This window comes from Euprymna scolopes, unplaced genomic scaffold (genome assembly GCF_053919585.1).
Source record: "Euprymna scolopes isolate OS-2025 unplaced genomic scaffold, ASM5391958v1 sca561, whole genome shotgun sequence".
NCBI lineage: Eukaryota > Metazoa > Mollusca > Cephalopoda > Sepiida > Sepiolidae > Euprymna > Euprymna scolopes.
The window spans coordinates 13,558-36,605 of NW_027633615.1; the positions used below are offsets into that span (position 1 = coordinate 13,558).

Genomic DNA, 23,048 nt, shown 5'->3' on the forward strand with positions numbered 1-23,048 from the left:
ACTATTAAAATTTGAAAAAAATTAAACAATCAATGAAGTTGCGCTTAGTTGAGTCCACAATGGAGAAAATGCAATCTTAGGTATGAAAGGATTATTGTAAATAACAAATATTGTAACTGAGCCATTAGTGCTTGTAGCAGCAGCAACAGTATGACACATATTCAAATGAGTGAGTCAGAGCATGAATTAACGTCACAACAGAGGAAGAGAAGGGGAAAAAAAACAGAAAAAAAAGAGCATATGTGGACAGCAAGAGACTGGAATACATGAGGATGGCAGAGGACCGGAAAAAGTGTGTGTTGGCATAAGATGAACATGTGGCTCCGTGGCGGTGAAAGATTTTTTGTCGAGATGGCAAGGTTTTGTTGACTACATGGCAGGTGAGAGAGAGAGATGAACTAAGACTTTTGAAACTAGACGCAGTGTGTTGTTTGGAAAGTACTATGAATAATTGCCGTTTGTTTCAACTTCAACTGAAAAAAATTATGAGTTGAATTTCTTCCTTTCCTGTTTTGTCCCTTGGCGACTGTATCAGATACAACGTGTGGGTCCAAGTGTTAAAATGTAATGATGCAGTTGAAAAATATTTATTTGTGGATTGTTATCTTCATCTTCATAGTTGTTGTTTGACCATGTTTCAGCCAACTATTCCTCTGGCCTTCTTCAGGGGGTTGTTAACCACAATGGGTTAGGAATGCATTCTCAGCAATTACTGCCTTCCATAGTTGCTGTTGTCTCACCATGTTTTTGGCCAACTAATCCTCTGGCCTGCTTTGGATAGGATTGAAACTGCTATCTTCCTACCTAACAACCAGTTGGCCGAAACATGGTGAAACAACAATAACTATGAAGATGAGAATAACAGTCCACAAGCAAATAAATAAACAAACAAATAAATATACAAATAAATAAATATACAAATCACTTATCTCAAAGAATTCCAATAAGACATAATATATAATATCGTTGAAGAAGAATAACGATCACGTTTCAATATTAGTTTTTTTTCTTTTTGTGTTTGATAAACACTTAAATTTTTGCATTGTTTTTGATTTCAGAGTGACCACTGTTTGTGCTCTGTCCCTAGCAATGAGAACATTGCTGTGTAAGGAAGATGTCTTCTGGTCAAGGATATGAAGGGGAATTACGCCAACGGAAGATGGTTCCGAGAATCAGTCGTGAGGACTCTCTTGAAAGCAATGATCTTGGAACACGGAGAGAAATAAAACTTTCAACAAATTATAATTCTTGGGAGGATAATCCTTCCAGAAGTGCTTCAATGCCCGAGGAAATACCGCTGACTGATTTCAATGATAGGCGCCTGGGTCAGCCGAGCTCACACCCTGGCGATGGTACGAATGGTTTACTGTCTGTCGATCTTGCTGATTTGAATGCAGATGTGACAGAACCATTGTTAGCTGCACAAGACGATGACGATGATAATGATGACGATGATGATCGGGCTGTTAGCAAAGAAGACGACTCTTCTCAAAGCGATATATCTGCCGAAGAGGCTGAAAGTGCTTTGAGTATTGGACTGCAGGTTTTTATACCATACATCATTGCAGGATTCGGAACCGTAGGAGCTGGAATGGTTTTGGACATTGTACAGGTAAAGCATTCATATTTTTTAAAAACATTTTCAAATACATGCATTTTTGTTTTTAATTAAGACAAGAAAATAAACAAAAATATACATAACGATTCAATCAAAATGCAAATAAACATTTATTTAAAATTCAAATTTTCAATTTATATAAGAGTCTTCTTCAGGAAAATATGGACACTATTTTTTTATGCAGTATCAGGTTATTAAGCGATATGTAGTCTTCTGTTTTTATTGAAGATTGAGGTTTTTTTTATGTCTGACTCCAGTGACCTTTGGTCTTGTTGTGCATGTATGATTAAGATGTAGAAGAATTTCCACTGTTTGAAAGCATAGTTTTTTTTACGTGAATCTTTTTGACACAAAAAAGCAAAACAAAGCAAAAATCAGTTGAAGTTACAGAACCTTGAAAAACACACCTTTTTAAAATGGAGATGCTATGAATAATGGTATAAATTATTACAAATAGAAATAAAACCTTTTAAAATGTCAGAAGTCTGTTTAGTGTTTGAGCAGCATGTTGCTCATATTGCATGTTCATATATATTGCATTTATTTTAACTAAATTTTATTTTGACTGTTACTAATTTTTATATTATCTACCCCTTTTTTTATTATTCGGTCCAATATCATGTTCATCTCTATAATTGACTTACTTAATAGTTCACTTTTAGCCAATCATTCCCTATAATAGAACCAGTTGACGTTTGCAGGCCAAACTACTTTTTCAAAAGCTGAATTTGATAAATTTGACCTTAAAAAGCAGTCCTGAAAAGGCAAAATTTCACAAATTTGGCCTTTTTTTTTTTTTATAGCAGTTTGGCATTCAAACGTTAATTTACTAGAATGCTTTTATTAGAAACTGAGTATATCCTAAAAATCTTTCAATATTGCATTTTGGGGTTTAATCTGATAGATTATTGTCCAATTGATAATCTGCTGCAAAAATAACTTTAAAAAAACTTTACTTGACCACAAAAAATCATCTCCTTTCATTTTCTGATTCGTAATTTTAGCAGATTATTCTCATACATTTTTTCTGGAATTTTTTAATCTTTTCTTTGGTAAAAGAGAAACAATCTACTTGATAATGGCTTCCAATTTTGAATTCGGAAAAGCAGTTTTGATGAGAAAAGAGTACCTCATGATCAGAGTTTGCTAGAATTTTTAATTTCGCTCATTTGAACAAATATAAAATATTTTCAGACCATAAAAAGTATTCCAACTATAAAAAATAATAAATATACTATTTATAAAAATATTTTCAGACCCACAAAAATTATTCGATTTAAAAAAAATTTTTTTTATGGAAATCGCTCTTGACAATGCATAAAGCCACTTGATGTAAGGAGCTAACAAGAACAAAAGCTGATTACAATAAAAACAGGAGATGCTTATTTGCGTCAGTCGTTAAAAAATCAAAATTATAGGTAGAAGTAAAACAATCAGCATGAAGAGTTCCACAGTTTTTGGAAAGAAGTTACTGGAATCGGAAACTGTATTGCAATGAGGTATCAAAACCATGAAATTGATGGAGACCACTAGATCAATGAGTCAAACAACAAAGGAAATAGCAATAGAGCAAACAGTTTTGAAGAACACCTGCATAATAGTATTTATAAAAAAGACTGAGACTAGCAACACCATGTTTGTGAGAGAGAGGTTGCAGTGAAGAAGAAAGGGTGGATCCAATCAAATTACAGATACGTTTTTCTGTATCTTATCAAGAACCTTGAAATGGGACCCAAATATGACAACCGTGCTCCATATATAGTCTGATATATGGATTTGTAGATGTATAGAATAACCTTGGGTGTGAGTAAGTGATAGAGGGAGCCAACTTTGCAAGAATCAGAAAGAGCAATGGATCTAATATATGAACTCCAAATAAGATTTGATGAGAAAGAAAGACCAAGAAGTTTTAGAGTTGATTTCCCAACGAGAGCAGAGCCATCCATAAGAATCTCGGGTAGAAAAGGGACACATTTACAATTGAAAACACAAGCTGTCTTAACAGGAAAAAACAAAACAAGTTATTTCTTACTCTAATCTGTAATTAAACACAAGTCATCTTCTAGCTTAGCTGCATATTTCAACTAAGCCAAGCGAGATGGGTGAGTAGCAATACGATCAGTATAGATATTAATTTTCTGAACAATGTTCTCTGGAAGATCATTGATATAGAAAAGAAACAGTGTTGCGTCTAGAATAGAACCCTGTGGAACGCAGGCATTGATAGGAAACAAGAATGAAAGGATGCCACCCAGAGTTACTCACAAGCTTTGATCAGATAAAAAAGAACCTTACCATCAGTATGATAACCGCAAAGTTTATGTAGAAGACCAGAATGCCACACTCTGTCAAAGGCATTTGAAATTATAAAAAAAAAATTGTAAATAAAATATTTGAAATTATTTTTAAAACCACAAAACAATAATAAAAAGTTTGATTTGATTATTTGTAATGAAAAAAAATAAATTAAATTTTTGAATTGTAAAAACAGCAGTTAGATTTTCTAATTATTACCCCCCCCAAGAATATTTAACCTAAATTATAATGGCTAACAGTTTTCTAAATAGAGACCATTTTTCAGTGAAGCCAGCATGATCTACATTACCTTTTTATTTACCTTTCTTTTCTTTACCTCTTCACATCAATAGATAAATTAATAATAATTAAAACAATCTTATTCAAATTCTATGTAAAATCATGTACACGATTTTCTGGTTGTGACCCCCACCACTGTCACATGTGACCCCCACCACTGTCACATGTGACCCCCACCACTGTCACATCCTTTAGGCAATTTTCTTGGTACTACTGATTTACTGATGTGATTTATTTAATTGTGCATAATTCTTTTATGCCATTGATTTGGAAATCATCATTTTTAAAAACACATTTGCAAGGCATTCATAACGGTAACAGCTTGTGTTCACTTAATTCCGTTTAAAGCTGTCACTGATATCAATAAATATTCAAACATTTTCATACTTGAACATATTTTATTGCTTTTTTGGTGAATTTACTTTCAGTAACACCCCCCTTCTCCCAATTTCTGAGTCATTTATTGTTTCAACAAACATTTTCCCATCTCTCTACCAGACTTGAGCTAGTTTACTCATAAACCTTCTGTTTTTTTTTTTGTTTTTTTTTCAGTTATTCGTTTTTCATTTTTTGCCTTTGCTTATAAATTTCATATTTTATTTTATTTTTTATTCCTTTTTCTTCTTTTTTTAAATTTTATCCTTTTCTTACATATATTTGCTTATCTTTTAGTTATCATATTTTTTTATAGTTCCTTATTGTTTTGTTCCTGATTATTTCCTTATTCATTCTTCTAATTTTTTAATTTTCTTCTTATGCTTTTCTCCTTTATATCATCCTCGGTGAAAAAGCGACCCCACCCTGTAGAAAGGTGCCCAGGTGAGGGTGAAGAAATTAATGTTTTTAGCCAATTTTTCAGTATTTGTCATCTAAAGGGTTGCGCTTCAAAACGATACTGATCTTGTGAAAAATCCGTCGCCTCTGTCGAAAGTTTTGGGCAGACATGCAAACATACATATATTTATATATTAATAGCTCAAATTTCCGACCCAAACCGATTAAAAAGCTTACCCTATATCTGAATACCCTTTATGTAAAATTTCAAATGCTTAGACCAGAAATTGTCTTAGTAATTTGGTAGAGACTGCAGAGGTCAATTTTTTTTTATCTTTGACCCCTATTATGAACCCTTAACATTTATTGTTTTCGGCTCAAATCAAGTTATTAAGTTAGATCCATGTCGAAGGAACCTATATCTAAAATTTCAAGTGTTTATACCCAAAATTGTCAGAGGAGTTTGGTAGAGTTCTCAAAGGTCAAATCGTTGAACTTTAAGCCCTTAACAGCTAAATTTCTGGCCGAAAATGGATTACAAAGATTTTCCTAATCTCCATACCCTGTATATCAAATTTCAAGTCTGTAGACTGAAAATTGACAGTTATTGTGTAGGGAAATGTACACAGACACACACACACACACACACACTCAGACAGACACTTTCACTTTTAAAGATATACTAGCATTCCAGCCCGGCGTTGCCCGGGTGTTTGGATGTGTATGTTGAGCAAAAAAAAAAAAAAAGTTGTAGTAGGAATGCAGGCTCAAACTCGTACCACAAAGAAGGAAAAGAACGGGGAAAAAACATGACGTCTATGCTGTTACGACCACTGCCAAACCGGAAGTGACATTTTTTAAAATTTAGGCTAGACAATCGAAAGGAGAGAGTGACTTTAAAAAATATTGGCAAAAAAAGCGACCCCCCTCCCCTCTCATAGAAAAGTGCCCAGTTTAAGGTGAAGATATTAATGTTTTTAACCAATTTTTCGATATTTGTCGTCTGAAAGGTCAACCGTCAAAACGATACTAATCTTGAGAAAATCCGTCGCCTCTGTCAAAAGTTTTGGGCAGATATGCAAACATACATACATACATACATATATTGGTAACTAAAAATTTTCGACCCAAACCGATGAAAAAGCTTGCCTTATCTCTGAATACCCTTTATGTAAAATTTCAAATGTTTAGACTAGAAATTGTCTAAGTAATTTAGTAGAGACTGCAGAGGTCAAATTTTTTTAAACTTTGACCCCTATTATGACCCCTTAATATTATTGTTTTGGGCTCAAATCAAGTTATTAAGTTAGATCCATGTCAAAGGAACCTATATCTAAAATTTCAAGTGTTTATACCCAAAATTGTCAGGAGTTTGGTAGAGTTCTCAAAGGTCAAATCGTTGAACTTTAAGCTCTTAACAGCCAAATGTCTGGGCGAAAACCAATCACAAAGATTTTCCCAAATCTCAATACCCTGTATATCAAATTTCAAGTCTGTAGACTAAAAATTGACAAAGTTATTGCATAGGGAAATGTACACAAACAGACAGACAGACAGACAGATACACAGACACTTTCACTTTTATAGATGTACTAGCATTTCAGTCCGGCGTTGCCCGGGTGTTTGGAGGTGTATGCTGAGCAAAAACAAAAAAAAAAAAGGTTAATTTTTTTAACTTTGATCCCTATTATGACCCCTTAACATTTATTGTTTTGGGCTTAAATCAATTTATTAAGTTATCCATGTCCAAGGAACCTATAGCTAAAATTTCAATGTGTAATCCCAAAATTGTCAGAGGAGTTTGGTAGAGTTCTCAAAGGTCAAATCGTTGAATTTTGACCCTTTAACAGCAAAATTTCTGGCCGAAAACCGATCACATCGATTTTCCCAACTCTCAGTACCACCTAAAAATAAAAATCAGCAAGGGGGATAACTCGTATTTTAAATTAAAAAAATGTAATAGCAGTTGTTTACCTTATGTACAAACATATAAAAATTAAAAACTAAAACAATTTCACTGAATCCCGTACAATGTCGGATAGTTTAATTATTTATATAGTATAAATGTCAATGAATGTTGTGTTGCTGACTGGCCTCTGGCCTGTTGAAATTTTATATGCGAACTCCACACCATCCCGAAGAGTGAAATAATGTGCCAATACATAAGTCATCTAATAAAATAGATTTCTGAGAAAATGTTCAACTCTTAGAATGTGTTATTGATCCTTGGTGGTTGATATCAATCAATTGGGAGCAACTGGCTGAAAGAAACAGAATAATACAACATGCAAGATCACATTAATATGCGTGTCATGCTGTTTAAATATGTTTAACATTCATTCTATTTACCTAGTGTTGATATAGTGAAATCATTTTCGTTTTTAATCGTTATATCCTATTAATCCTTATCCTGGCCTTGACCCAGTAGTAAAAAAAACCCCAAAAACTTTGTCTGCACATTTTTAAACTCGAGGTAGACAACTCCTATTATATTCTTCAATTTAAAATGAGTTATCCCTCTTGCTGATTTAAAAAAAAATTCAGATGATTATTTAAAAAATGTTTCATGTTAGCAGTTGTCTGTGCTAAATTAAGTAATTTTTAAAATAAATTGTAGTGAATAAGAAAGCAGATATTTGTTAACTATTCTGTACCTTCACATTTCAATTTTAATTTAATACTTAAAAACTAATTATAGCTTTATATCCTTTGATTACTTGAATTTCTTGAATGAAAGAAATTTTTTTTTTCCAATTCTAAAGCCACAAATTTTATTTCTGACAATCCCTAAACGAATGACAATTACAGGAGATTGCTTGCCATAATATGCTCGAGGTCATGCAATAACGACAGCTATGTATCTAGAATATGGAGCTATTAAACGGAACTGAGGGGGGAAAATATAAGGAAATACTAATGTTTTATGTACGACATGTAAAGAAACTGGAATCTTAGGAAGATCTTCATTATTTCAGTAATTATAGGAGCAACTGAACTCATGAAAAAGAACTTCAAAAACTACCTGGCAAATATACCTGGTGAACCAAGTGCAAGAGAAATACAAACAATTGGGTTTAAAAAGATGGTTAAAATACTAAAAAGATCTCTCGGCTGGAATAGATGAGATAGCGAGTAAATGTCCGGCTAAAACAAAATAAGAAAATTATACCCCCCCCCCAGAATATGTAAGGTTTATAAGTGTATCTTTTGTAGTTTCTATGTTTTAGCTGATCAAACAGATGTTCTTTTTTATGTATAATATAATCCAACTTTTTAGATACGGTGTAGAGACACAACCATTTGAATGCTTAAGTGTTGACTTCAAAGGTCCCTTGCCATCTAATAGTCAAATAACAAATATTAACAATTATTGATGAATATTCACGCTTCCCCTTTGCATTTCCTTGTCAAGATATGTCTTCACAAACAGCCATAAATTGTTTCTGTCAACTACTTTTGCTGTTTGGCATGCTTTGCTTTATTAACTCTGTCCATCATTCCTTTTAATGGAACTAACAGATTTTTTGCATAGAAAGGGAATAGCAATAAGCCACACAATCACAGGGAAATGGCCAGATAGAATGATTAAATCCCACATTATGGAAAACGATATCGCTGGCATTGAAGTTGCAAAGACTGACGATTTCTCTTTGGGAATCAGTTTTGTGTGCTGCCTTACATTCTATTCGTTCGTTATTGTGTATTGCCATTAACGCTACACCTCACAAGTGAATACTCCAGTAAAATCAGAAATCAACATCTGATACCTCTCTTCCCAGTTGGCTTTTGAATTCAGGTCCGGTTCTCATGAAACGTAACATACGGTCATCTAAGTATGAATGCTTCGTTAATGAAGTCAAGATGCTAGAATGCAAGCCTCAATACACCTATGTTAAACTTCCAACTGGAAGGGAGGAAACTGTGTCACTGGGTCAACTTACCCCAAAACTTCAAAATATAGCACCTATTACTAATGACTGTTATCTCACCAGAGACTCCATCTCTACAGCCATATGCCTCATTTGAATCGAGTATATCCAAAGAACCTTGTGAAACCTCACAGGCCTATACAAAATTTTGATAAGAACCTATCGGAACTCATCCTTAGTCAACAACATGTTGTCCATCCCTATCATCTAAGAAACAGAGATATTTGAACCTTTATATATCATTTCATAACCTTTCCTGAACTCTTTCTGTTCAGGGCGAATGTCATATTAGCATTGTTACTTTGTGTAAAATCTTAGCAATTTTTCATTCTTCTATTTCAACATGCATGTCTGTGATTCGAGATGAATAAAGCCTTATTAAATGATTTTCATTTGTCTTCTGTGTTCCGAATCATTACACAGATTGGCCGATTGGTGAGCGATAAGGCCAACCTATATTCCAATAAAGAGTGTGGGTCCTGGAAAATTACCTAAAAATGAAAACAATAGGACGTCCTACATTCTTGATCAGGGTTGGAATTGTGTGAACTGCAAAACAAAAGACAACATTCCAAATTAAAGAATGTCAATATAAAAGCAACACAGATCAACAGGGAGAGGTTCGACAGCGATCGAACAGTGAATACATTTCTGCCCTGCACCTCAATACTTTGTAACTTCAGTGCTGTCTGTTGATAATTGTAAATAAGGCTAAGTTTGTTGATGTTATTTGTTTGTCTGTTGTCATATTGAAAACTAACAGTGTGTACATGATTTCGCATGTATTTAACAAAGGTGCAACCAGAAATTATATAGACATTACTAAAACATTAGACAAACTCATATATACTATAGAACCCCGGGATAAGGTGGCCCTGGGATATGTTTTTTTTTTTTTTTTTAGGTTATGATGTGGAAGACAATGTTTTTCCGGCCTCTGGTTATAGTATTTGCCCCACCTTACGATGTTGTTTGTAATGTCATTTGATTATGTACATGTGCATTATATACTGTACTGTATTTTGTTACTAATTTTTAATATGTACTGTATAAAATTTTGCTTAGGCCCTACCATATGGTGATTTCACCAATCCCGGAATGGATTAATTTTACTGTATATATATATATATATATATATATATATATATATATATATATATAAAGAGAGACCTAACAATATCAGTACGTACTTTGCCAACAATGTTCAAAGAGTGAGTATAGACTATTAATATTGAAGATTAATTCTTTTTATTTATTTCAGCATTGGGATGTTTTCCAACAAGTATCAGAAGTATTTATTTTGGTTCCTGCTTTATTGGGACTTAAAGGAAATTTAGAGATGACACTTGCATCACGGCTTTCAACACAGGTCAGTGGGTTTCTCTTCTGTGCTTTCATTTTATATCTTATTAGCAGGGATACCCGGTGTTGCCCAGAGCAATAAAAAAAATAGAAGAGGTTAAAAAGTGTGTGCAATATCTTAATGCATTCAAAATAATAATATAAATCATTTAAATCTCCTTTATATAATAGTTAACATTGGAAATGGCTGTAAAATCGCCCCCAGCCACCTCTTTCCCCATTGCACAACATACTCAAGATCAGAGAGAACTTGGTTGTTTACGGCCTTTGAAGTGTTGCCATAGATGATAGTGTTGTCAGTAAATTGCAAAAATCATCCATGGTAAAATATTAAAGAAATATTAAATTATACCTTCATAGGCGAATCCTTTTTGAGTTTCAGATGAAAGAACAAACAGAGGTTAACTGAAAATTGCAATCAACCAGGTAGAATGCAATTAACTCTGTTTTCCAGTAACCTTAATTATTAATAAACATCTATAGAATTAATGAATGAAATTCTTTTTGGCAACCTGTTATTTGAAGAACTATTAGGCAATATTTTTTCACATTATTATGATCTTTGAACAAATCAGACAGTAGTTTCATTTTTTTAGAGTCATTCATTTTGTTTTGTAGAAGTCCTAACTAATCACTTGGACTGAGATTTGTTCCCCCTTCCACTTCCAGAAGAGTGTCACTTACAATTTAATTTTTCTAAGTACTTTATAAATCTATATATAAAATTTTTCCAAGTACTTTATAAATCTATATATAAAAGGTAAAATGTATGTGTGTGTGTTTGTATGTCTCACAAAAATTTTCAATACACGTGACAGATCCTGACAAAATCTTTATCGTTTTAAAGTTTGACGTCTCGGACGACAAATAGCAAAAAATTGATCAAAAACATTAATTCCTTCAGCCTAAACTTGGCCTTTTGTACAAGGAGGGATCGATTTTTGCGTCGTCATTTTAGCAAGTCATCGTCTTCTTTTTGATTGACCATGCTTAAGTTCACCATATCCATAGATCAGGCTGTAGTTTGCTCTGCAGATAGACAATATATGAACTGAGAAATCCCGAAAATTTGAGCACGTAATTCTAAGCGGTTCTCGATTTAGAGTATTTTTTGTTCTGGCATTAGTCACATGATGTGACGCCCAGGCAACAATTTTGTGATGTCATTTCTTTGAATATTTTCTCATTGAAAGATCGTATGGCTCTGAAAATTCACCCAGGTAAGTTTTTTGACCCAAGGAATCCAAAAATGGCATCAGGTTTTCTCAAAAATGAAGCCTTATAGGGTTTTTGGATTTTTTTTCATATGTGCCCAAAAATCGAATAAAAAAAGGGTGTGGCTGGTATGGTCAAGCATTACTTTTTTCATATATTTTTTTTTCGACACAATAAATTGTCTTTGGACCAAAAATGGTTAAAAGTTCTTGTTTCGTTCACTCACAGTTTCTGTTGAAAGTCAGGTATATTTTTGATGATAATGAAAAATATTCTCTCCCCCTATTGGATGTGATAATCAATTTAGACAGGTGTTAAACTTATTTCACACCTTAATTTTGGAATAAATTTTGGATTAAGCCAGATGCTAAAAGTAAACAGGCTCAATTGCATAAGATATTTACAATAAAAGTAGTTCTCACAAAGCTTTTTCCATATATTTATCTCGCACATTAAATTGTGCTCCACCAAAAATGGCTAAAAGTTCTTGTTCATTATTTATTTGAAAGTAAACACATTTGAAAAAGTCTTGAGATCATTCAAAAACTATGTACATTCATTTTCTGCCTTTTTGACTCCTCCCCTTGTTTCTTTCGATAAGGACTGTTTGTTTTAGCTAGGCCCCTCTTTGAGCGAACATACTTATTTCACACACAAAAATGAACTTGAACTATTCCCTGAGAAGTACCTTCATGAGAAGCAACCAGTTTCGATCTGTATGGGGTTAAGTCGGGAGAATGACCATTCATGCCATATTCCATAAATTTCATCTTCAAACAGGCGTCCATTAAAAAGAAGTTGAATATGTAAAAATAATGATAAAACAGTTTCAATGAAATAGTATTCAGAAAATAATGGATTTCACAACCAAAGTCAGCATTCAACATTTACATGCTGCTGTGTTCTTTATGCCACTGAAATGCAGAAATGATTTTTTGATACTCTTGGTCAGTTATTGTGTATGTCCTTTGGTACATGTTGTCTGGATTAAGTGACCAGTCAGTGTCTGAGTTTGATACATGAATGCAATGTAATGGGTGTTGTCATTGGAAATAAAACAATGAAATGTGTTTTAGCTGCTGACAGAATTTCCGTAGTAAATCACCACGGAGTGCAGGGTGCAATATTCCTTATTCCAATGATAACTTTGAATTTTGTCTTGTATTAAAAATGGAAAGTTTTCTGCAAAGTCTCCCAGAACAAGGACCTCATTGAAACAAAGATTCTATTTCTTTTGATTCAAGTATCTGGCTTGGCATTTTGTTAGATATGAGAGATTATCAATGGTGTCAATCAACAGATGGCCAGTTGTGTCCCATTGACTAAAATGAAACTCGTCATCAGGGTTCATACCATACGGCACCTCATCCAAAATTTCTTCAATGCTTCTCTACCAGGGCAATTTTCAGGGCAATGCATCATACACTCTTTGTCAGAAGAATCATAAACTAACTTTGAAATCCAATCTTCATGGCATCGACAAGAAGTTTTGCATTCTGATGTATGTCATAGAACAGAATGCGTACCCATAGATCCAGCTAAAACACACCACTTTGGACACATCTCCACAAATTTGGAAAATCCCACCTTGACATTGGGATACTTCTATTTAAAAGCAACATACAGTTCATGCAATTACACACTATCGAGCGTTTTTGTTTGTGAACACCCTTTGCTAACAACGGCATCTTTGCCTAGTATTTGGCGACTATTCATCATTCTCATACACTTGTACTATCATGTCGACTGTCTCTGGGAAAAATCGTTTCCCTTTGTTAGAGTTAGGTTTTGACAAAATACTATTTGTCAGTTCTCTGGCAGTTTGAACAGCATACTCAGGCATCTTGAAGAATTTGGAGCTGTATTCATGAGACTAGAAATCAGAAGCAAGGGTTATGATTTGGATTTGATCAGGAGTTGAAGCACTCTTTAACCTCTCTTTCATCAGATAATGTAATAGATCCAGTTCTGCTGCTTTTTCTTTGATGTCTGTTTAACTGGGTATTAATTCTGCACAGTTTATCAAGACCAACTTTATCACCATGGACATGTCACTTTTAAATGTTTCAACAGTTTGTTCTAACTTCCTTTTGACGCTATGAACACGGCTATGAGAAGCAACACTGTGCAGAACTACAGGGGAAACATCCATGGATACCAGTCTTGCATTCAAGGTTTTTTGTGAAGTTTTCACAGAACTCACAGGTTTGTAGTCTAGATCCATTGTGTCATCAACTGTCAGACTCACATATTCCTTTGTGCACTGACGACAAAGAAAGTGACCTGGTTTGACATTATGCCCTCTTGCCTCCAGATCTTTTGCTATCTGCAAAGATATCGGTGGTTCACCTTTGACCTCTTGTGTTGTAAAAATCCACCACAACACTTCTTTGTGGTCTTTGCTCCATCACCAACAATATTTTGTTCCATCACAAACAATATTTCCAAAATATTGTTTGTGATGGAAGCAAATGGTTGATAATTCACCTTCATTTTCTTTCAGTCCAACTCTCTACAACAATGTCTCAACAATTCCTTGCTCCAAGTCTGATGGATTCTCAAGTTCCTTGGACCGATTATAGTTAAACTTGTGACACTCAAATTGGGTTGAACAACAATCGAGCAATCCTTGTAAGTTTTCTGAAGAAAGGTAAAAAGGAAAATTAGAAACTAGTTGCACTACATTTTGCTTACATGCTTTTTTTATAAGAAACATGAGTTGGCCTCCTGGTACAAGAAGTTTCTTAATTTTTGATACATAGTTCTAAAAGCTTCTTAATCAAATTTGTCAAGTACTCTGGAAATGTAGTTTAAGGACATTTTGTAAGGTAAACATAGTGTAAGTGTGAATATTTGGGCTTTCTGGTACAAATATACCATTTCCACTTTTTTCACGAGAACCAATAAGGTAATGTAGGATTTGTTTCTTAACCCTCACACAACCATGTGTTTTCTCTGGAGTACAGTGGGCTACAAGGTGGGGTGGGTGTATAAACCCCACGAAACGCAATTGAAACAATTTTATATCTTTGTGTTCCTTAGCCTTCTTAGATCACATATCAACAAGAATTAGCCGTGCTTTGCATTTTGTTGATGTGCACTGACCAAGAAGTATGGTCAAGTCAAGAAATCTTGTGATTTTTAGAAAAAATGCTGATTTGCAGGAAAACTGATTTTTTTTTTCGTCCAGAAAAATCAACATTTTAATGTTTTCAAATAAATTCCATGCAGTGTTAAGTATCCCATCATGAAAAACAATAAAATTTTGTATTTTGATAATTTTAGGTCACTTTTATTTTTTGGAATTTCTGAAAAGTTTGATAGGGGTTACTCTGAAGGACACCCCCCGAAGAAAATTTATTTTGTAAATTTGATTTTTTGACACTTTATGATAGGTTAGAAATATTCAGGAAGTTATATAGAAAATCAGAGCGAAAAAAATCACGTTTTCAAGAAAATATAAACAAAAGTTTAAAAAGTTGCATCAAGGGGGCCCTAGTCTTTTGAGGGTTAAAAGTTTCTCAAGAAGTTTCTTCTCAAAATTATTGGCTTACGATAGTACTAGAAGTTTCTTAAGCTTTTTACCATCCTATTAACGGTTTCTTATAAAAAAGTTTCTTATAAAAAAAAAAGCATAGTTTTATCTGGCTGGTGTTTCCAACCCTCATCAACTAATCTTGAAGACTACTAGGTTTTTGAAATTGTTACCAGAACTTAACTATTTTAGTATCTGGCTTACTCCAAAATTTATTCCAAAATTAAGGTATGGCATTACGTGCTCAAATTTTCAGGATTTCTTAGTTCCTATATTGTGTATCTGCAGTGCAAACTACAGCCAGATCTGGGGATATGGGTTTCAAAATCCCATATTTCTGGATGATTTGACACAGAATTACCCCCCCCCCCTTTTTTTTAATACCTTTGTGTACTGTTGTTTTGATTTTACTTGTGCGAATGGAAATTTAACTAACTTTCTTGGATTTGCATTTTTGGATTTTATCATCATTGGATACTTTACCTTTCACCAGACTATTCATTCACATGAAATCACTTTTTCCGTTACCCTATTTCCTCTGCTTCACTTTTTGTTATCAAGTAAGATCTTTGACTTGTAGTTTCACCAAATACTTTTGCAAGCAAAATCCGATCCCGCATTTTGCTAAATCCTACCCTCTGATGAGAAGGAAAGTATTTCTTCGAAACTCTGCGGATTAAGGACTATCCACTTATTTAATGTTTCCTTATATGAATTATCAATCCTTATCTAAAAAATGCAGCAACATAGAATTTGTTTTCATGAATTTTTCTGATGATTTTGCTTGATAAAGTGTAGTTTGTTGTTTTTCATTTGTATCTTAGAAGTGTTCATCAGTTTTGTACGGGTTGCTGATGATGTGAAAAAAATGAAAGAAATTAAAGACTTGGCTGAACACTATTGAAAGTAAAGATCTGAGAATGAATGTTACTGAGACCAAATTAATGATCAGTGTTGGACAGAGCTCAGAAAGAGGAAAGTTCCTCAGTTCAGCTAGTGGAAAGCGAATTTGGTACAGTTAAATTTTTTTGTGGTACTTGTAAGCATTGGTTATACAAGAATTGCTGGAAAAGTTGAACGATAATAACTAGTTTGTGTGCAAGAAATGTAATAAAATGCAGATGGAAGAGAACTATGAAGAAAGTTATTAAGATTCTTCCAAAGTTTTGCTACTATACTATTGGAGCACAGGGAGGAGTAGGTGCTAGTGTGATTGCAAGGACTACAGAGTGTCAATATTTATTTGCAAGATTACTGTTTAGCAAAAAATAAGGCAGTAAATTTCAGTTTTGGAGATTTAGTTTTGCACAAAAAAACCAAAAAAAAAAAAACCCGGAGAATTCAAATTGTAAGAAAAAGGGAGGTAAATCTTTTCTGAAAACTGAAAATTTTTGGCCTATTTAGCAAACCTTAATTTTCATTAATTTTCTTTGAAAACTGTTTTCGTTAATAATTACTTTTCTACCTTATCATTTATTGTAACTTTTGGATATTTTCATTACTGTGACATGACAATTCAGTAGATACCATTAGTTTCACTTGAAGTTCAATGCGTCAGTTTTCAAATTTTGCTACAATAACAAAGAAAAACAAATTTTTTCTCCATGCAACTGATCAAGTTACTCTCTCATATTTCACATATGCCTGATAGACTTTCCTTACTTAACAGTGTGAATGTTCTGCTGATTACTAAGAGTAAAAGTTCCCTGAACTTCATCTTCTCCAACTCTTGCAATCACACTAACATCTACTGTTAGAAAATTTTTTTTTTTATTTCTAACGCACCTCTCTTTTCTTGGTTCCTTGTTATCCGAACAACTTGGTTAATTTTGAGAAAGAATAACACAATAAAATTCTTGTATTTAAAATAACGTATATTTACAAGTAAAGGTTAAAGTTTCCAAAACAGTTGTTCTGGAGGAGTTTCTGTTTGTTGCAGAAAAAGAGAGTAATTTCTGAGAAGTGCTCGCTGTTAATCTTTTTTTTTTTTTTTTTATTGTTGCAAGTAACTCCAAGTAATAGTGGGTAATTTGCATAAGTGGCTTTATGCAAATTACCTTACAAAGTTTGAGTACAAATAATTCTAACACACTCCCTCCAAGAAGATTGCAATACGTTTATTGCAATAAAAACAGGAGAGATGTCTCTGAAATATATATAAAGAATTTATAAAAAAATAATTTGCCGTTTTATTTTTCTATATCTTTGGTTTTCATTTTTTTTTTAAATTGTTGGATGGTTGATTTTTTTATTTTTTTTTTTTTTGGTATCAACCATTTTAGGTCATTCAATGCCAAGAACAATTTTTTTTTTTTTAATTTATTTTTTATTTTTTTTTTAAATAGGAAAGTTGAATTTGTTTAATTATTACAGATAATCAATATTATCTTTCATCATTTGATAGAATTTGGCAGAGGCTTTGCGTTTGGGTCTAGTCCTGAGTTGATTGGACACCTCTTCATTACTATTACTATTGCCTAATTGCAGTGTTTTATCATTAAGTCCTTCACTAGAATCATTTTGGAAAGGCTTACTGATAGGTTCTTCCATTCGAGTATTACCTTGGGGACATGATATTTCCATAGGGTATAGGTTAGAAATGGAGTGATACTCTATTGCCCCATTACCTTGCTTCAGTTTAACAGCTCGTATTTTATTGTCAAACCCTATTACATTTTCTAAAACCTTGCCCAGTATCCAGAAGGGTCTCGATTTAGTCGTGGATTTGATCAATACGACATCCCCTGCTTTTATTCTATTTTCCCATTTATTTTGGTAAATATTCCTGCCATGTTCTCTTAAACTTAGCAAATAGCTTTCATACCATAATAATTTAAATTTTAATATTATTTCTTCTTGAAAATTTAAAGTTTTATTTAATGAGTTTGAGTCAGGTTCTTCCTGCCAAACCTCTTCCTCTTCAGATTTTAGAACTAAAGAGGAATTCCCATATATTCTCAAAAAGGAATTAGGAGTTATAATTTCAAGATTAGGAGAGCTTAATCTATAAGTTAAAGGTCTAGAATTTATAGCCAACTTAATATTTGACAATGTTGTTAAAAGTTCAAAATAGCTAAGTTTAGATCTGCCTATGATCTTGAATAGACAACCCTTAAGAACTCTTATCAATCTCTCCCAAGCCGAACCAACCCACGCAGAATATAAAGGGATTTTGATATGTCGGATATCTAAGTTCTTCCTGAAACGTCTTTGACTGTAGAGAACTTTCAAGAATACAACCTGCCTTTTTAAAGGTTTTAGCGTTATCACTGTATAAAAATTGAGGTACAGAATACATGTTGCAAAATCTCTGAAAGGCCAGCATAAAATTTCGGGTGGACATATGGGGTAACAGTTCAAAATGGATTACCCTTATGTTAAGGCAAGTAAATATTAAAACAAACATTTTTACTGTACTTCCACCCACTTCATTCTTTACCCACAAATGACCTGTGTAGTCGATTCCCACATGATTGAAAGGTTTCACTAAATTGACATGATGCCTAGGCATATCCACAACTTTAGGATATTTATAAGCCAAAGCATTATACTTTTTGCAGGTTGAACAATTATTTATTTCTGCCTTTACAACAGTCAAACCTTGGGGAATCCACACACCTTGCTCTCGCAAATAATTTAATGTGGTACCTATTCCCATGTGTTGCACCTTAGCATGGCAATAGTTAATGAATAAGGACGTAAATTTATTCCTTTTAGGCAATAACACAGGGTTATATACTTCTTAGTTGAAATATAGGTATTTGCTTATCCTCCCTTGAGATCTCAAAATTCCATCAGAGTCTATGAATAAATTTAAATTTGAAACCAAAGTGGGGACATTTTTATTACTTTTGTCCTGTGATTTCAAAAAAAAGTCAATCTCCTTGAAGAAATGCTCATTCTGTATTAACCTTATCCAGTACATTTTTGCTTTCTGCAATGGATTAACACCATTTTTTTTCTTACAAAACGGTTTGAACAATAAACTTGTTATTCTCAATAATTTATTGTAATCAGAATATTTTTCAATGTCCAAAATGGCAGTTTTTGTTTTAATTATTTGATTACAATTAACATTTACTGTTCCCTTATGGTCAGGTGAAATACTCATTAAAGGGTATTTAGGCCAATTTTTAAATTCGTTGGTAAGCCAACTTGGTCCTTCCAACCATAATTTTCTATTTCTTAAATATTTATCGTAAGATATTCCCCTAGTTAACATATCAGCCGGATTTTGATCTGTATGAACATAGTGAAACATTATTGATAGTTTAAATTCATCCTCAAGAGCTTTTATTAATCCATTTACTTCAGATATTCTATTTTTAACAAATTTAGATTTTACTTTACTTTCTTTTGTGATTAACCAATTTAAAACTACTTGAGCATCCACGCATATATTAATAAATTGAAACTGAATATTTTCATAAGTTTCAATTAATGTTGGAAGACATTTTAATGCCAGTATTACTCCCATTAGTTCCAAAGTAGGGACACTAAGTTCATTACCTTTCCTTAACGGGGACAATTTAGATTTAGCAAATAAAAACCAACTTGTTTTTTCATTTGAGCAGGCATATATTACGAACCCATAAGCTTCTGTTGAACTATCACAGAATATATGTAAGCCATAAGGTTCATTATCATTAATTGCAGCTCTTGGAAAAGACAACTCTGGCAACATTTCGAAATCTCTAGTTATTATTTTCATTTCATCACTTATTTCTTTAGGCACCTTTTCATCCCAATTTATATTTAATTTCCAAATTGTTCTCATTAATACCCTGCCTCTTATGCTTACAGGCAAGGTAAAATTTAGGGGGTCATACACTTTGGAAATCTGTGAAAGTACTAGACGCTTTGTGTAAGCTTCCTTTAACGTAAAAGGTGCTAAGCTTAAACTATCCTTCTCAGTGTTGTATCTATATCCCAACACTTTTTCATCCTGACAGCCATGTTCTACCAATCTACCTTCAGCCTTCATTAGGTTTCTTAATTCATCAGAATTGGAATTCCAAGATCGTAAGGTGAAGCCTCCTTCCTGCATTCTAACAAAACATTTTTTATACAAATCTTGCATTTCATTTATATTGTTGCCAGTTACTAAGTTGTCCACATAAAAGTTATTGCCCAATATTTTGCTGCATTTATCCTGAGGGTAAGACTTAACATGATGGTTCATTACATAATAGAGTATAAAAGGCGATGATGTATAGCCAAATACTATCGTTTTATATCTATAACAAATAAGGTTGTTTTCTCTTCTCCAAAAAAAAACAAAACCTATTTTTGTCGTATTCACTACTTAGTTTTATCATTAAGAAGGCCTGTTTAATATCTCCTAACATCACATATTTGTTGCTTCTGAAGTAAAGCAACAACTTCAATAAAGAACCCATTAAATCTATACCCATATAGGCTGCTTCATTAATTGAAGGTAATTCCTTGTTTGTTTTTAACGAACAATTAAAGACGGGCCTTATTTTCGTTGTCACTTGTTCCGCAGTTTTTAAAACGGGTCTGTGTGGAATCCACGTATATTTATAGTAATTTGAAGGATTAACTTCTATTTGTTCGATGATTCCATCTTCTAGTTGTTTGCTGAAGATTGCATCGTATTTTTTAGTTAATCCTCTTTTATTTAAAAAGTTCATTGTTCGGTCTAACACCTTGAGAGCTATGAAATGGTTTGATGGAACTTTTTCGATCCTATCAGGATACCAGGGCAATTCTATATAATAATGCCCATCGATCTGTTTTATTCCTTCCCTAAATTTACTTATTTGCTTGTTGTCAAAGGAAATAGATTCTTGATCATTGCGCCTTATTCCCATAGATTCAAGACTAAAGAGATTTTCACTGTCAGATAAAATATTCTCTAAGGGATTGAAATACGATTTAAGGGGATCCATTATTAGGTTAATTACTGTTTTATTATTTTTTATTGGTTTTAATTGAGTGTTAAGCAAGTCATTTCTCTCGGCTGAACTGATAAAATTGAAAATGTTTCCAATAGGAGCTACCCTATCATCTATGATAAAGTTATAACCACCCCCTATCTTTTTTATGGAAAAGGAAAGATATTGAATTATGTCTATCCCCATGAGCATATCTATTTCAATAGTGTCGTGTTCTTTCTTTAAGTAAAAGGACTCATCAAGCAGATTTACACCCTGTAATTTTAATTTATTAATTACATCTTTCATTCCGTGCATCGTGTAATTTATATTCATGCTTTCGTCTACCAATAGCAGAACAAAAAACATTCTATTCTTTAATTTTACACCAGTAGACATTTGTTTAAATTTCTTAACTTGCCGTCCTAAATAACTATGTATCTCATGCTCTGATGAGAACAACTCATTATAATTTGGGGATAATGCTAGAGCAGCTTTTGTTATAAAAGACCTTTGGCTGCCACAATCTATTAAGCACCTAACTTGTCTTTGCTTATGACCACATTTTAAATTTAGGGTCATAGTAGGTAACATATTACAAGTGTCCGTATTTTTCAAGGCGTAACACAAGTTTGTTTGAACAGCCTTTTGAGTAGGACACAAAGAAGTTACATGTTCTTTTTTTTTTACATGTGAGACACGGAAACTTTAAGAACCCCTTTTTTCCATAGCATTCTGATTCATTGTGACCTGAACCAGCACATCTGGTGTACAAGGACAGTTCTAAGATTCTTGCTAGTTTAGCCTCATAATTAGGATAAGTTTCACACTTTCCGAAGTAGTGTCCTTCCGAGGAACATAGCTTACACACAGATTTTTTTATAGCTTGTACTTTGAAATTTTGTACCGTTGGTACTTTATCTTTTGGGTTTATTTTAAAACTATGTTTAAAGTCATAGCTACTGAAATTTTTTTTATCCTTAGCAATATTTTTTACAGTTAAAGTCCGAGTTAGAGTTTTTAAAATATCCCTATAGTTATCGAATATTTGCTTTAAGTTGGGATAATTATTATTAACTTTATTAATTAATTCTTTAACAACTACTTTGGGAAGGTTAGTCATAATAATGTGACTAATTAGAATATTTCCAGAAGAACCCTCTTCCAAAAAATCAATTTCATATTGTTTTAGCTCATATAAGTAGGCCCTTATTTCTGATATATAATATTTAACATTCAAATATTCTGGACTATATTCCTCACCAGGTTTAGCTTTTAATATGTTTTTTAATGTTTCGTCGATAATATATGCTTTATCTAAAAACTCTTCTTTCAATAAATCTAAAGCAATTTTATAATTCGTATCGGTTATTGACAAATGTCTTATTTGTTTTAAGGCATAATCCTTCAAGTAACCGACCAAATAAGACAGTTTAGCTGAGTCTGACAATTTCCTTCTAGAATCAATCACATTGTTAAATTGAATTAAAAAATTGTGAAAGGCGAACTTGTCTTTTTCATTTCCCGAAAAAGTGCTGCAATTCAAAGGAGGAGGTTTTCCCTCACTTAAAGTTTCTTCAATAGACAACGTTGAAGGAGTCTTGTCATCTTTACTGGTTAAATAGTCCTCGTATTTGTCTATACTCACTAAGATAGAAACATTATATTCGGCTTGACTATCTAATTCATTATTCAAGGCTTCTTCGTCTTTAATACTATAATCAACCCTTTGTGAAAAGGTATTAATTACCTCATTCCAATAATTGATTTTGGACACTTCATCATCAATGGCTTTTAACTGTTTTTTACACAGGGAAGTATTCAGGGTAGAATTGTCATACATGGTCTCCAGGCTATTAAAGTACATTGTTACTTTTCTTTTATGTGTAGCCCGGTTTCGTTTAAAAGACAGTAATTTTTCTCGTATTATTTCAATATTCATATCCTCGGGTTTTTCTTCTCCCAGAAGGTTTTTAAGAGTTCCCTCCATGGTGACGTCTTCCTTAATAGACATTTATTTTAGTAGGTATGAATAAGTACCGAAATTTGAATACAAGTGCAATAAAATCATTTTGTTTAATATCCACGCGGGTAGAGTTTCGTCAAAACACTTTCTTTTTTTT

General features: G+C 33.0%; 2 protein-coding genes across 2 annotated transcripts; one reads left to right on the forward strand and one right to left on the reverse strand.

Moving 5' to 3' along the window:
• Positions 1-1,037: 1,037 nt before the first annotated feature.
• On the forward strand, positions 1,038-10,360 carry LOC145275063 (uncharacterized). Its single transcript, XM_080127587.1, has 2 exons — positions 1,038-1,612; positions 10,178-10,360. Exons 1-2 carry the CDS (start codon positions 1,115-1,117, stop codon positions 10,358-10,360), a joined length of 681 nt encoding a protein of 226 aa, XP_079983713.1. The 5' UTR covers positions 1,038-1,114.
• Positions 10,361-21,520: 11,160 nt separating this feature from the next.
• LOC145275061 (uncharacterized) lies at positions 21,521-22,792 on the reverse strand. The gene has a single exon (XM_080127586.1). It carries the CDS (start codon positions 22,790-22,792, stop codon positions 21,521-21,523), a length of 1,272 nt encoding a protein of 423 aa, XP_079983712.1.
• Positions 22,793-23,048: the final 256 nt, after the last annotated feature.